The sequence below is a fragment of the Leopardus geoffroyi genome, chromosome B3, assembly GCF_018350155.1.
Source record: "Leopardus geoffroyi isolate Oge1 chromosome B3, O.geoffroyi_Oge1_pat1.0, whole genome shotgun sequence".
NCBI lineage: Eukaryota > Metazoa > Chordata > Mammalia > Carnivora > Felidae > Leopardus > Leopardus geoffroyi.
Genome location: NC_059337.1, coordinates 88407700 through 88424574, shown reverse-complemented (window position 1 = coordinate 88424574; position 16875 = coordinate 88407700). Strand labels below are relative to the sequence as shown.

At 36.1% G+C, this 16875-nt stretch overlaps 1 protein-coding gene across 16 annotated transcripts in view; it reads right to left on the bottom strand.

Annotated features, from left to right (window-relative positions):
• Nucleotides 1–357: 357 nt before the first annotated feature.
• Nucleotides 358–16875, bottom strand: part of MIA2 (MIA SH3 domain ER export factor 2) — a 111230-nt gene continuing 94712 nt past the window's right edge. For all 16 annotated transcript variants that reach the window (XM_045450766.1, XM_045450771.1, XM_045450767.1 and 13 more), the window contains 4 exons: nucleotides 8117–8239; nucleotides 3099–3157; nucleotides 1996–2230; nucleotides 358–925 (listed from right to left, as the gene is read on the bottom strand). In XM_045450766.1, the coding sequence (XP_045306722.1) occupies nucleotides 759–925; nucleotides 1996–2230; nucleotides 3099–3157; nucleotides 8117–8239 (584 nt within the window). In that variant the 3' untranslated portion in view covers nucleotides 358–758. The remainder of the gene's footprint in view (nucleotides 926–1995; nucleotides 2231–3098; nucleotides 3158–8116; nucleotides 8240–16875) is intronic.

Here is a 16875-nt window from a genome sequence, read left to right as displayed (position 1 = left end):
CCCACGTGGGGCTCTGCGCTGACAGCTCAGCCCCTGGAGCCTGCTTTGGATTGTGTCTCCCTCTCTCTCTGTCCCTCCCTGGCTTGTGAGCGCTCTCTCGCTCTCAAAAATAAATAAAACTTTAAAATATATATATAATCAATGTTGACTTTTAAGTGTATTAACCTGTTGCTTTGGTCACTCATGTTCACTTCGAAGAAAGAGTGCACATTCTTGGTAAGATAATCAAATGGGCAAAACCCATATAAAGCACTAGTTTTGAGCCCCAAAGCTATTGGGAAAAGTGAAAAAACTAACTTAGTGAGTCACATTTAGGGAAAACTAGCTGATTTTATTATTATCAATACCAAACAAGTCTTTAAGTCAATTAAAATTTATTTAATTAAGCATAAAGTTACTTTCACATTTGTCTACAACCATAGTAAATACAGTTCTTGGCAAAAAGACACAGTCTTTGGAGTTTAAAACATCCCCAACTGCAAGATTACATATATAAAACTCCCATTATTGTTTATGTGATAGTGAATTCATTAATCAAATTAAAATAATTATACTATCTAGAATAAAATAAAAAGGAAATAATTTACTCATAAGATTCATATTTAAATCATCTTTATTTACAAAATACTATCCTGAGAATTAAAATTCCATTAAGCTTCAATTTGAGCAAAAGTATAATTACTTAAGTAACAGAAGTTACTTAAACTGAAAATGAGAGAGAAGTCAAAATTACTTTTGAAGAGACATCAAAAATATTGTCAAGTTTCTTGTTGTGGTTCTGGATGTTCAGTAGTAGGCTCATTTGAAGGTGGAATCAACCCTGATGGGAACTCACTTCTACTTTCTGGATGTGGGGGTGGGGGGAAAAATCCAGCTCTCGGGGGAAGATAATGAGGAAAACCTCTCGGTGCATAGACATTTCTCACTGTTCAAAGAGATTGGTAAAAGACATTTTTTAACTTTAAACACCTGTACCGCAGCCCTAATAAGTGATTAGCTTATAACTTACAGTACCTATATTTATATTCAAAAAGTGACACCACAATAATTATTTGAGCTAACAAATGAATTTTTACAACACTGAGAAAAAAACAGACTCTCTCTCTTCAACTGCATAGGATTGAAGGGAATATTATTAATTTTAGACAGTTTTAATTTTATGAAAACCTAACATCTTAACATTTTTGAAAAGAACAGAAATGATTTCAAAATACATAAACATTACTTTTAAAAGTTTTTATGTAATTTTCACCAGACTTAAAATTCAGATCACTAATTTCCAATTCTAATTGGATATTATCCTAAAACATTTAGTTATATCAAAGACTGTCTTGGAATTCCCCAAAATTCACTTTAATTCACCTTAAACTTTAAAATAGAGGAGAAATAAGGTGAGAAATAACCATATCAGGCACATAACAACCTTCTGCCTAGTGTTTGGTAACCATGTATTTATTCTACAGAAACCTATAGTTCTAAATGGCAATGTATAGATATAAAAGCAAAAAATGATTCCTTTTTTCTTATATGTGACGCTATGAAAAAATTTCAATGAATTCAACAATTAGTCCAAACACGATAAACATATTTTAGGTTTTAAATAAGTAGGACTACATAGGAACTACTTATGAAAAAGACTTTTAAAAACACTTTAGCCAGTAATTTTAATGTTAAAATATATGTTGTAATTATTTTTACTAATTGATGCAGTTACCAGTTTCTATCAAATAAGATATAAATAATTTTGGTCTTAACATAAGACTGCTACAAAAGGCCAATGATTTTCCCAATTACTGAAACACAGAGTAATTCCCATATTATTAGGATGAATCAAGTTGAGGCCTCATTACAGTCTACTAATAGTTGGCTACCTTCCCAATTTGAAGAATAACAGTATACTTGTGGTGAGAAAACTTAATATATGAATAGGAAATAGAATTATATCTTTGATTTACTCTATAAAACACATATTAAGTTCAAAGAAAAAAAACATACCTGCAAATGGAGGATGTGGTGGGCCAGGGAAATCCCTTGGTGGGAAAAAATCTCGGGAAGCTCCATACATGCTCCCTGGAGGAGGTGGAGGAAAAGGAGGACCTCTTCTCATGAAGGGGCCCCTTGTATCCATTGGAAACAATGGACCCCTGATTGGAGCAAGAGGTGGAGGAACAAAGCCAAGGCCAGTTGCTTCACTTTCGGCAGGGAGAGATGAATCAGGCACATTTAAATTCTATAACAAATTGACATACAGCAGTCACTAAAACAACAGCAAAATTTGCAGTAATGTTGCTGAAAACCTTAGGTTTAAAAGAAAGCACCTAGGCACCTCGCCAGAAAGCAGTCTATAACAGTCTTAACAGTCCCCTGAGAAAGATTCAGTTTTCTACATCAGACTGATTTTTGCTATCACAAATATTAACTCAAAAGAAAACAGTTTTAACCAAAACAAAGTAATATTCTGGCTAAAGATAAAACAGAGAGGGTACCTGGATGGCTCAGTCGGTTAAGCATCCAACTTGATTTGGGCTCAGGTCTTGATCTCACAATTTGTGAGATCAAGCCCCACAATGGGCTTGTGCTGACAATGTGCAGCCTGTTTGGTATTCTCTCTCTCCTGTCTCTCTGCCCTTCCCCCTATTCACACGCTCACTCTCTCAAAATAAATAAATAAATAAAACTTGAAAAAAAAAGAAAAATAGTTGAAGAGTATCAAAATATACATTCTTTATCAAGCATATACTGAAAAAAAGAAAAGGTGTTTATATTTTCAACATAAAGTGACCAAAAGCAAAAATTGTAAACATAGTAACAAAAATATACTTTAAAACATTGAAATAAAAATCCAAGGGGGAAAAATCCAAATTCTCATTTAACTTTAGTAAACTAAGACTCTAGTCTGTAAATTGTACTTTTTCACCACAGAGTACAATCCAGAAAAGAAACAGCTATAATGCTATGCAGGAAGTATATATAGTTGTCAAAATGGGAGAAGTAGTTTTGTATCAACAACTATATTGCCAGCTAAATTTCTATTCTAGTAAACCAAGAGACTGGAAAGCTCCTGAATACATGGATAAAATTCCATTTTCAATACTTACACCAAGATCGTCTTTGCTATCATTTCTACTGGATTCCATTTCTGAAGACATTGGCCCATCTAAACATAAAAATTAAACCAATTAAAATACGTAACTGTAGGGGGACCTGGGTGGCTCAGTCAGTTAGGCATCTAATTTCAGCTCAGGTCATGATCTCGTGGTCTGTGAGTTCAAGCCCTGTGTCAGGCTCTGTGCTGACAGCTCACAGCCTGCTTCAGATTCTGTGTCTCCCTCTCTCTCTCTGCCCCTCCCCGCCTCATGTTCTGTCTCTCTCTGTCTCTGAAAAATGAATAAACCTTAAAAAAAAATTTTTTTTAATACATAACTGATCACTCCATTCCTAGAATACCTCCAGATCACAAAGAATTGATATTTCCCCACTCCCCCTGTCAGTACCTAAACCAGCCTGATACCAGCATCCTGCATTAGGGCCACAAGAACAGCTTCAGGACACTGGAAATTTTGGCACATTCAAAGTTCTGCAAAGGCACATGGCAGAGATTTTTGTGGCTTGTTCCTAGGCAACCCTGCTGTAAGAGCATCATAAGGAGATTTCTGGAAGGTAGCATCCCTCTCCCTTCTTCCTCCTTTCCTTCCTTTCCTTTCTCCCTCCCTCTCTTCTTCCCTCCTTCCTTTCACTATTTCATTCTACCTTCCTAATTCCTCCATCAGGTAACACAGACTAGCATTTGAACTTAGCCATTATTTGAAATAAGTGTTCCTGGACTTTGTTATCATCAAGAACTGCTCAGTCTATGAGAAGGTAAATTCAAACAACCCTCTTCTCTGACCACAACTACCTATCCTTGCCTAGCCTACTCATTTAGTTATTCTCACTACACCTGTTCTTGTCACTGAAGCTTCCAGTCCTTTGGTCTAACTCTTCAGTTTCCTCCTCTCCTCATTTTCTTCCCTAATTAACTGGACTTCAAGGTCCATCACTGCATCCAGTCATCAATGTCCTTACCCCACTGGCCATATTTTACATGTGCCTGACAATGTTCCAGCCCTAGATTAATCCAAGTCTCCGATTCCATTCTGCCTACACCTGAGCTATTTACCACTTCTGAGGGTAAAATAAACCATAGATTCGTGTATAGATAGGCTCCACTCCAAGCTGATGGATTTCTAGCCATACTTTCAGCTGCTCAGTGATTAACTTTCTTTGTCTTCCACATCATGTTTCTCCTCGGCATTTTAAACCTCCATTCTCTTCAAACCTACTACACTAAGTCCCTTAGAAACTCCCTTAACTTTTTGTAATCAAACAAATAAATGTATCAGCAACTATATTCCTATCATCTTTCCTCCTATTATCATGGAAAAGGATCCTTATAGATGATTTTTGCCCTGATTCTGTGCTCAGCATCCCACCCTTACAGCTTCCTCAGAGATCTTCCTCTCTGTTACCTCCCTCCTCCCTTTCAGCTAAACCCATTCTATTAGCAAGTCTCTCCCAACTACATGAGACAGAAAAATGAGACAGAAAAAGGAAATTCCCCTACAGCTATCCTTCTCTTCTGTAATCAATAACTGTTCTATATATATTGTTTGGAATGCCTCTCATTTTGGGCTGCTCACACTGCCATCTATTTACAACATCCACTACTCCACTGAAATTACTTTTGTGGAAAATTAAAAGACACTTTAGTCCTCATTTTATATTACTTCTCATCCTTGTTGACTACTCTCTCCCTCTTTAAATCTTCTCAGCCTTCAATTTTTGTAATGGTACCCTTCTTTCTCTCTATCTTTCCGTGCTAGTCACTCTTCAATCTCTTTGGTGGGCTCCACTACCATAACATCCTTGACATCCTTAAATGGTGGTCTTCTCAGAGTTCTACCTCAGCCCTATTCTTTCATTCTCTTTTGAAAAATCCCATCCACTCCTACAGCTGTAATTTGATATATACTACTAATGATTTCCAGACATGTAATTCAGATCTAGATATTTCCCCTAGGACTGGAAAGCTTGAACTGCCTATTTGAATACTCATACAGGTGTATCACAGGTGTTGCTAATTTTTAAAGTTCAAAATGCAACTTATAATCTTTCTTGTCAAACTTGCTGCTGCTCCTTTTTCAATGAATGGTCCAGATGCCACAGCCAGGAACCTGGGCATCAGCCAAGACTCCTCGTCTCCCCCACAATCCCACATGCTTTCAATCCTAAATCCTCCTAATTCTATTTTCTCTAGGTCTGTTCACATCTATCTCTCCCCTCTGTTAAAACACCACCCTCACCCATGTAGATTCCTGTCACAGTCTCCTAAAAAGCTACCCTGCCTCCAATCTTGACTGCTCCCTCCAATCCATTCACATAATACAACGACAGTAATTTCTCTAAAATACAGATCTGATGATATTGTCATTTTTAAATCCTTTAATATGTTCCATTACCCTATGAATATGGTCCAAATTTTGACCAGCTTTGCAAGGCCCTAAGAACTCTATGCACTGCTTAACCTTTTTACTACTTGTTTCAGTATTCCCTGACTCACACTCCATGTGGCAGCCAGAATTTATTAGGACATCTTAACTCTTAATAGCATCTTTAAAGATGCTATTCTCTTCTCCTAGAACATGATTGCCATTATTTTGATCCAACTAATTCTGGACCTTTAATTCTCAGCTTAAATGTACTCCAGGAAAATTCTAACTATCCCACACTCGAAACACCAATACCTCATCTTGGTAAGTGCCCCATATGGTCCCATAGCATTTTGTATTCATTACTTTGTTACTGTGTAGTGTAACTGCATATAGGTCTTTACTAGACCTCAAGTTATAAGGAATGCTGAGCTCTATTCACCACTGAAATACAGCAACTACCATAACACCTGTCAAATGGTAAGCTTTCTATAGACATTTAGTGCATCGAAAGTTAGATCCACTACCATCTCATTTCAATAATGGATAGGGATCAAGACCATTGCTCTGGACAGACAAGCTTGAGTTCAAGTCTTGCCTCTGATACTTCCTACCTGAGCACCATTTTGAGACTTGATTTGTTCATCTGTAAAATGAGACAATAGCGTCTACTTCATAGGTTCATTGTGAAGATTAAATAATTCACTTTCATTCAACAAATGTTTATGAGCACTAGTGCTAGTCAGATTTTAATATGTTTCAATCAGAACTCTCATCATTCTTCTCCATGGGACATATACTGACAAACCAATAATAATATTTATTATTATATATTTATAGAACTTTTACAAAAGTTTATACAGAACTTTTCTATTTACAAAGTACTTCAACACATATTAATTCACTTAACTTCATAAGACTTTGTCAAGTGATTAATATCTCAGTTTTATAACCATTATTCATCAATGACTTGAGCTCTTTTCTTTGTTTTTACTTATGCTGTTCATCATTACTGACACAGATCCCCACCTCTCAACCAATTTTTCAAATTCCCTCAAAAGCAGCTCAAATGCTACCTCCTTCATGGAGTTTTCCTTGATCCTTCAACTACACGAGAGTTCTCTCAGTGAACACAGCATATTTTCTAATGGAACGTACTATTCTGATCAGTATTAATTAAAGATAAAGATTTCTTTCTCCGCATTTAATTACTAGCTTCTTACAAGCAGAAACTACATCTTATTATAATTACGTTATCTGCCATATCATGTAGGGCACCTTCTAAATAGTAGTCGCTTAAAAATTATCTGATTAATTGGATATTATTCAATAACAACAAAAAAAGGACATGTAAAAAATCTTAAATAGCATTAGTTTAAAAATAAATATTTAATCACATAATACTTTCACTCCATTAAGCTTGAATTAATGGGGGAAAACAATCTCAAAATCCAAAGAGTTAGAATTTATTTCATTATAACTAATAAGAGAAAATCCAGGCCATACATCTGCTTCTTTGCTTATTATTCAAAAAAGATTGATTTTCTACAATAAATAAAATTCCGTTTGCTGAGAAAACCTTCTACCAATAAATTTATTTTAATTTTCTATTTACTTTTCATTTTTTTAATATTAAACAGTTTGACTGGTACACTGGATATATATATTTCCCGACTTCAGTGGTTTGCTGTGAGGTGGTTTAAAGAAAAGAGTGCCTGGGGAGACTGAGTGGCTCAGGTGGTTGAGTGACCAACTTTGGCTCAGGTCATGATCTCACAGTTCATGGGTTTGAGACCTGCGTCAGGCTCTATGCTGACAGCTCAGAGCCTGGAGCCTGCTCTGGATTCTGTGTCTCTTTCTCTCTCTGCCCCTCCCATGCTTGTGTTCTCTCAAAAATAAATAAATATTAAAAAAAAATTTTTTTTTTAAAAAGAGTGCCTGACAAATAGTAGGTTACTCAGTAAATGTTAGTTAAATCTAAGTAAGAAATGACTAAATAAGGTAACCTGTTAAACCAGCAACAGAGCATGCATCCAAATTATTTTTCTGGTGGATTTTCACATATGCATTTACACTAGCTTACCCTCCCTGATTACAAAACAGGATACATGTAAGTGGACTGGAAAAATTTTTATAATTAATCATGGAATAGAGGAAAATTTGCCATCAGAGGTACATATAGTAGACCCATTACAATAGTGCCCAAACCAACCATTAACATATATGCAGATGCCATGGGTACAAACAATATATCAAGAAACATAAAACTAGAAAGTTTTCAGGAAAGATTTTGGCATTAAGAGCTATTGGAGGTAGGGGCACCTGGGTGGCTAAGTCCATTGAGTGTCCGACTTCAGCTCAGGTCATGATCTCATGGTTCATGAGTTTGAGCCCCCATGTCGGCCTCTCTGCTGAAAGCTCAGAGCCTGGAGCCTGCTTCAGATTCTCTGTCTTCCTCTCTCTCTGACCCTTCCCCACTTGTTCTCTCTCTCTCTCTCTCTCTCAAAAATAAATAAACATTAAAAAAAATATATTTTTTTAAAAAGAGCTATTAGAGGTAGCAGTTACTAGTCCTTTTTTCAGCTCCCAATTCTTTAGTGTGCCATCATTATTAAAAAACACATACACATACACAAAGTATTTCTTACCCAATTTATCCAAAGATGGCATATTAAAACTTCTGAGTTCTGCTGGTCCGGACAGTCTACCAGAATTAGAATAAAATCTGTCTTGCCTTTGTGGAGGAAGAGATGGATCAGGATATGGTTGGCCTAGAAAATAAGTTTTTAAAATATTTTCATCAATATAAAAATAAATCAAGTTTACTTACGTTTAATATATTGAATATAGACATTTCTCTTGCTTCCTAAAAATTGACCTATATCCTTGGTAGACAATAGTAAGTAATTTTAGGAAAATTATTTACTAAAGGCAATAACTTTACCTTTGTAGTAAACACAATTATAATATGCTACTCTAGATTTTGAAAGTTTCAGTTCAGTGAAGGAAGTAAATACATCAACATATCAAAAACATCACTGAGAAGATCGCTACTGACAAAGAAAAAAGAGAGTATGTTGTAAGCATATCAAGAAATTTAGCAGAATAGACGATGATAAAAGAAATAGTCACCAAAGCAAGAAGTATTATTCAGAGGTCATCAAGGATGAAATTTTTAGTAACTTCAATATTTTGGAATTTAGCATCCCTCCAAAATGAAAGGGGAAGATCTCTCACTCAATAGATGAATGGAAGGTTCACAATGCTCAGATTAAGGACACCTAGACAGACACAAATCTGGGCACAGACTCTGACTCAGGTGCTTCTACAGCTAACCACCTTTGCCCCCAGGTGTCACTTATGATAACAAAATGATCATTCCTGGGTCCTTGTAGAACTCCTCATTCTTGAAAAAATAGAAGTAGTCCATCTCATCTTGGCTAGGCGATGGCAGATTTTTATACATTAGGTATGATATGCCCAACTCCAAAAATAAGAGGAAAGTCAAAGGGGGTGAATTATGTGACTCTCTCTTATCCAGATGGATAAGGAAAAACAGCTGCAAATTGCCTTCCGTGACTATTCTAAGCAGCAATTCATAATGCGAACTCCATACAATGTTGGATAGGTCACCCCTCATCTGACTCAGCCACAAGGGACCTTACTGACACACCTCTCCCACACAAAGCCATGAAAACCACTTGGCATCAACCAGAGTTAATAGAATTATATTTAATGAGCTCCCAAGGGTCAAAGGATGTGCATTAGGAGAGAAAGATCTGGACAGGCTCAGGCTCATTTCCTCCCCCTTTCAGAATCTTAGCAAAAAGCTGTCTCTAGGAGTCTGAATTAGCCCAGTGAAAAGAAAGGCCAATATAACCACTGAGATCTAAAAGGAGTTTTCCCTTTCTACCGCAAACATGGGATTAATTAAATGGCAGAATTTGGCCAAGGGGATAAAAATGGGTAAACCTGAAAACTTCCCACCTCTTTCTTAATCAAGTCTCAAGATACCATACCATATCATTATTTTGCTTCTAAATTACATCTCCACAATATCAGCAACCTCAGAAATAAAAAATTTTGCTACAAGCTTACTATTTTATAAATCATATACCCATGTTGCCCTCCACTGGCCAATATAATTAACTCCTTAAATCTACCAAGACCTATTGTGTACGTGGCAGTAGTGATACAAAGCTGGTTTTGATACAGTCCATGCTTTCATAGTCTAATGGTGACAGAAATAAATACAGTGTGGTCAATGCGTTAATAAAGAGGTATACAAATTATATGAGTGGTAGCCTAATGAATTTTGATTGGAGGAATCAGAAATGGTGTTGTTACCAAGGAGGTGAAGCTTGCCCTGAGAGAAAAGGACAGATGAACAAGTAAGCAGAGTATTATGCTCAAACACAAATACACACACACACACACACATAAACACGCCCACAAACACATACACACATGCAATATGATAAAGCTATAACCAATGAGACTAAAATAGAGAAAATAAAGACATAGTTCCTTGCTTGCTTGCTTACCCTTGTTTTTTTACCACCCTTATAAAAGAAGACATGATTAAGAAGAAAGAATGGGAGAAGGAAAAGGATCAGGGGGAAAAAATGAATAAAGGCTGTCAATAAGTGTACACAGCATTCTGAAGCAGTTTCATAAACTAGAATTTGAGTAAAACCCAAGATGTCTATGTTAAATAAAAATGCTGTTCATCTCTTTGCATTCCATAACAAATCTTGGACTGTGATAGTTCCCTCAGTACCTATTTTAATAATCTGGGGTTCTATCACATAAGAGAAACATCAAGTTGGTTAACAAGAGAAGCATAAAGATGGATAAAGGATTGGGATTTTTTTTTAGGTTTAATACTGCCTAATAACCAAGTACAATAAACATCTTCACTCACAACATGAAAAAAATAGTTTATCCTAATAATTAAGGAATTTAAATGGAATGAAAAGCAAAATTTCCAGAAAGCAGATGATAGCAGCATTGATACAGATAGGTTACGAGTCTGGAATAAAGAGACCAATGGTATAGAAAGAATGTCTAAGAAATAGATCTATGCAAATATGGACATTTAAGATAAAAGTAGTATCTCAAATTGATGAACCAATATATAATATTAAAATAACTGTCTATTCAATGGAATAAAATAATTCCTCGCACTAAACACTAAAACAGAAATCAAACCCAAATTGAAAACTTAAAAATTAAAACAAAATTTTAAGATTTTTGAAAGAAAGAAAACAGAGAATATCATTTTGATCTAGGGACAGGCCTTAAACAAAACAAAAATTCCATAAAAATAAACATGGATTAACTTACCCATAAGAAAATTTGAAACTTATGTATAACAAGAGCATGCGTAATAACAAACCAATAGAGTATTGCAAAAGACAAAAGATTAGTATCCAAAATGTACTAAGAATTCCTATGAAGGGGGTCCTGGGTGGCTCAGTAGTTAAGCGTCTGACTTTAGCTCAGGTCATGATCTCACAGTTGGTGAGTTCAAGCCCTGCATCAGGCTCTCTGCTGTCAGTACGGAGTCTGTTTGGGATCCTCTTTCTCCCTGCTCCTCCCCTGCTTGTGTACATGCTCTCTCTCTCTCTCAAAAATAATTAAAAAAAAAAAAATTAAAAAAAAAAAAGAATTGCTAGCAAGCAGGAAATAAAATGGGTCAGGCAATTTGCAGCAAATAAATACAGGTAATACAAATGACCAATAAACATGAAAAGATGTTCAAGCTCACTAATCAAAGAACTACAAATAAAAAGGAGATAATAATTTTAACTCCTATTGCTGGAAATATTCAAAAAGTTTTATATCAAGTATTGGAGAAATAAGTACTCTCAAATCCTTTATGTACAGCCACTCTTGAGGACAATATGGCAACATCTATTAACACTAAAAACAGGGCACCCTGGTGGCTCAGTCAGTTGAGCTTCCACTCTTGATTTCAGCTCAGGTCATGATCCCATGGTTTCTGGGATTAAGCCTTGCGACAGCCTCTGCACTGAGCATGGAGCCTGCTTGGGATTCTCTCCCTCTCTCTCTGCCCCTACCCTGCTTGTGCACGCACATTCTTTCTCTCTAAAATAAATAAACATTTTGGGGCTTCTGGGTGGCGCAGTCGGTTAAGCGTCCGACTTCAGCCAGGTCACGATCTCCCGGTCCGTGAGTTTGAGCCCCGCGTCGGGCTCTGGGCTGATGGCTCAAAGCCTGGAGCCTGTTTCCGATTCTGTGTCTCCCTCTCTCTCTGCCCCTCCCCCGTTCATGCTCTGTCTCTCTCTGTCCCAAAAATAAATAAACGGTGAAAAAAAAAAAAAATTAAATAAATAAATAAATAAATAAATAAACATTTTAAAAAATGATTCTTTCTCCCTCCCTCTCCTACTCATGCTCGCTCTCTCTCTCTCTCTCTCTCTCTCTCTAAAATAACAAAGAAAAGGAAGGAAGGAAGGAAGGAAGGAAGGAAGGAAGGAAGGAAGGAAGGAAGGAAGGAAAGGGAAGGGAAGGGAAGGGAAGGGAAGGGAAGGGAAGGGAAGGGAAGGGAAGGGAAGGGAAGGAAAGGAAAGGAATGGAAAATATGCTTATCCTATTACTCAGCAATTTCATTTCTTCAGCTCATCTCTAAATAACATATATGCAAGGGGTATTAACTGCAGCATTGTTACTAACAGTGAAACACTGGAAACACCCTAAATGCTCATCAAAGAACATTGGATAAATACATTGTGGTATATTTATATACAGAAATACTATATAGTAATTAAGGTAATAAACTTTATATTAAAATAGAAAGAAATCAAGAACATAATATTAATAAAAAACTTGATAAAATAGAAAAAAACTTTTTTTTTAAATTATATATGGTCTGTAAGTTTACACACACTAAATGCATGAGTAGTCACCTCTGGGAAAGAAGGATAGTAATGGCTCCAGGAAAGGAAGTAGAATAAACTCATTTATATAGTGTGCTATTTTTTTCTTTATATGTTTTATTTACATGCTCTCTCTCTCTCTCTCTCTCTCTCTCTCTCTCTCTCTCACCTGAAGCAAATATTAACATGCAATTTTAGAAGGTAATAGGCAAGATTTTACATTATCTTTGTTTTTGTTCCTTTTTCCATAAAACAGGAGTAACACTCCTGAGTGTTAGAACAATCAATAAAAAGCACTTAACATAATAACTGGTGCAAAATAAGCATCCAAAGTAACTACATGAGAAATTAAACATTTTATATTTATAAACCATATAAAAGCATAATAGTGACTGGTCTCATTCAAATTTATGACCATAAATTTCAAATAGATACTCAACACTGCCCTGTAATCGTACTACACTCCAGTGAAGTTTGAGTTCCTTCACTCTACTAAATGGCTATTGTGTATCTTTTTCTCTCTCTTCAAATCTCTGACAACTCCCTCCGCTCATCCCAAGTTAATGATCTTGCCACACCAAGAATTGATGGAACTAGACAGCTTCACTCACCCTTACCCAGTCTCTACATCTGTACCTACTTGTGCCTTCCTTCTTTTTCAAATGAATAAAGTGACTTAGCTCCTAATTTCTCACTTACACTCTGGATCCCATCCTTTCTGTTTACCACTCAAGTGTTTCACTTTTATAATTATACTGTCTCCCATACATCATCAATTTCACTTTCTACCTTGCATTATTCCCATCAGTAAATAAATGTTGCAATATTTTCCATCTTAAAAAAAAAAAAAAAAAAAACTCTCCCTCCCAGCTACCATTTCATCTCTCGCTTTTATTGAAAGCAAGATTTTTTGGGGCACCTGGGTGGCTCAGTCGGTTGAGCATCCGACTTCAGCTCGGGTCATGATCTCGCAGTTGTCGAGTTCGAGCCCCGTGTCGGGCTCTGAGCTGACAGCTCAGAGCCTGGAGCCTGCTTCGAGTTCTGGGTTTCCCTCTCTATCTGCCTCTCCCCTGCTCATGCTCTGTCCTCTGTCTCAAAAATAAAGATAAACATTATAAAAAATTAAAAAAAAAAAGAAAGCAAAATTTTTCAAAACATCGTCTACATTTCTCCCCACATCCTACTCTCTCCTCAATCTACTCTCTTCATAAAGATTGGAAAATTAAAGATTTTTAGAGTTAATTAAACATGTATAGCAGTAACCTGTCTACCAAACACAACCAATACAAATCATTAGAATTTATATAGGATCATTACAAGAAGTGATAGTGATACAGGAGATATACACTCCAAAACAAGGGGTAGCCCAAAAATGTAGAAACAACTTTTTTTTTTAATTTTTTTTTTCAACGTTTATTTATTTTTGGGACAGAGAGAGACAGAGCATGAACGGGGGAGGGGCAGAGAGAGAGGGAGACATAGAATCTGAAACAGGCCCCAGGCTCTGAGCCATCAGCCCAGAGCCTGACGCGGGGCTCGAACTCACGGACCGCGAGATCGTGACCTGGCTGAAGTCGGACGCTTAACCGACTGCGCCACCCAGGCGCCCCTGAAACAACTTTTAAGCAAATACCATTCCCTAAGAGGATAAAGGCATCATTGAAGCTGTTAGGACACCTTATTAAGTATATGAAGACTCCAAAATCTCAACAAGGAGATCAAAATGGGCCTAACTTAAGACCAACTCTTATTCCATCAAGTGAATCTTGTATAAAAGAATGTTCACCATGAAGAACAATTATCTGCATAAAAGTTTACAAATTAGAGCCAGTAAAGTAAAAATCTATGCCTGCACTTCTAATGCTATCTAAAGTTGGCTTTATGCTGCTTTTGTTTCTCAAGGTAAAATTTAAAACTATCATCCTCAATTTGGCCGTATGTATCTCTTATTCAGCCCTTCAAGAGATAAAGCATGTTTTTAAACATCCAAGGCTGAAGACCAGACTTAATTCATAATACTATCAAGGTAGAGCTGCTAAATCTCTTTGCTACCCCTCACATATCTTATCCAAACTAGTAAAAGATAAGCAATGACAAAAATAAGAGAAGCTACATACACACTTCTTGCTCTTTTAACAGAAACTCTAAAAATATTAAAGCTTTAAAAAAGGAGGGGAAGTGACATAATCCTCCTTTAATTTACATCTGTCTACTCTAGCAGAGAATTAAGATTCTTCATTCTTTTCCATTACTTCTTCCTGATGGAAAAGGAGGCTGTGTGGCCAATTATAGGAGTATAAGGATATTGAAATTAGTGCACTAAAATCAAAAGGAGCACTGAAATCAAGAAAACCAAGGAATAAAAAAATGAAAAAAAACTAAAACTTTGTTTCATTAAAGTATCTGTGGTTTTCTTACTCTTTTTTCTCAGCTAAAATACTACCAAAAATATTTATATGAATTTAGACATAAGTAATACCTTTCTTGTTGGATTCTTACTAGCTTCATTTATGTATGACAAATCATTACTCTGATTAATACCTGCAGTAGAAATTAACTATAACTTCTTTGTGGTACAATTCTCAAGAATTATTTAAAAGGCTAAAGGCCAAGGTTTCTGCAGATTTGTTCCCTCATGGTCAAAAAGATATCATTTAAAGCCTAGCAGCATTAGTTTTCTTATTTGAATTATTTGCTACTAATACTGTTGAAACATGTCACTAATCATAATTTATATAAGATACAAGAATATTTTAAGATTCATGACTCTTAAAACATAATGGTAAATGCTAAATGTTAGTTAAGAGACAGTATTTTAAGATTTTCTAAAAACTCACTTAAATTATTACTCTTTGTTTTGTAAAAAAAAAAAAAAAAAAAAAAGAACAAGTGCAAAGAAAGCAAGGCAATTACTTAGGAACCATTTATTAGAAAAACTAAACAAAAAATTACATTATTTCTTTCTTCTAAAGAGTAATTTTAGGGGCACCTGGGTGGCTCAGTCGGTTAAGCGTCCGACTTCAGCTCAGGTCATGATCTCACAGTTTGTGAGTTTGAGCCCCAGGTCGGGCTCTGTGCTGACAGCTCAGAGCCTGAAGCCTGCTTCAAGTTCTATGTCTCCCTATCTCTCTCTCTCTCTGCCCCTCCTGCCCCTGCTCACACTCTGCTTTCTCTCTCTCTCAAAAATAAACATTTAAAAAAAATTTTAAAGAGTCATTTTAAAATCTAAGACATTATAGTATACAAATACATTTTTTACATATAGTTATACAAGTGAAAACACATTGTAAAAGTATAATCCCTGTGATATACCGCATTCATGATCTCAATTCTTCACCATTCTTGTACCTTTGTCTTCAAGAGGCAGAATATATTTCCTGCCCACTGATTTTAAATTATGTCATGTGACTTGCTTTGGTCAATCAAATGTTAGCTGTTCTGACTCAGAGAGATTTAAAAAAGCATGTTTTTGCTTTTCTACTCCTGTACTTCAGCAACAAGAATGAGAGACTCAAAGAATGAAGCTCCATTTCTTATGGAGCAAAGCACTGAGTCAAGTAAGTCACTTTGGTTAAATTTCTGTTGCATAAGTTCTTATTTATTAAGAACTTACAGGGGTACCTGAGTGGCTCAGTCAGTTAAGCATCCAATCCAACTCTTGATTTCAGGTTAGGTTATGATCTCATGGTTCGTGAGACCAAGCCCCATGTCAAGCCCTGTGTCAAGCCCGCCTCCAGCCCCACCACCAGCCCTGCATCAGGTCCCGGAAGAGGCCCCACAAGTAGAGTGTGGAGCCTGCTTGGGATTCTCTCTCTCCCTCTCTCTCTGCCCCTCTCCTGCTCCTGCACTCTCTTGCTCTTTCTCTGTCTCTCTCTCAAAATAAATAAACTTAAAAACAAAAACAAAAACAAAAAATGAACTTGTAATGGGTGAGTTATTTAGAACATATTCTTGTTAAAATTCTAATCCAATTATTGTATGATATGTGAATGTTAACTTATTTATATTACCCATCAATAACATTTTTTTCCTGCAAAGTTGAAAAGATTTCTAAGTTCCTAAGATGAAGAAAAATGAACTGAAAACAGCCTTGATCTGAATGCTAGTTATACAAATGTGCTCAAATTATGAAAAGACCAAGTTATATGCTAAAGAATACTTGCACTTCTTGTATATGTACTGTATCCAATAAAAAGGATTTCATTTTTACTTTTGATTTTAAAATAAGGATTCCCAGAAAGCTGCAAAAATAATACAGAGGGAAAAAATAATAATAACACAGAGAAGTCCTACACACCCTTTAGCCCATTTCCCCCAATCTTCCGTAACTAGTGTGCAATATAATAACCAGGAAACTAATACTAATACAATGCAAGTATATAGTTCATGCCAACTTATCACATGTGTACATGTGTGTAATCACCACCACACTCAAGATACTGAACTATTCCATCACCAGAAAGATCTCCCTCATGCTACCCTTTATAGTCTCATCCACACACCTT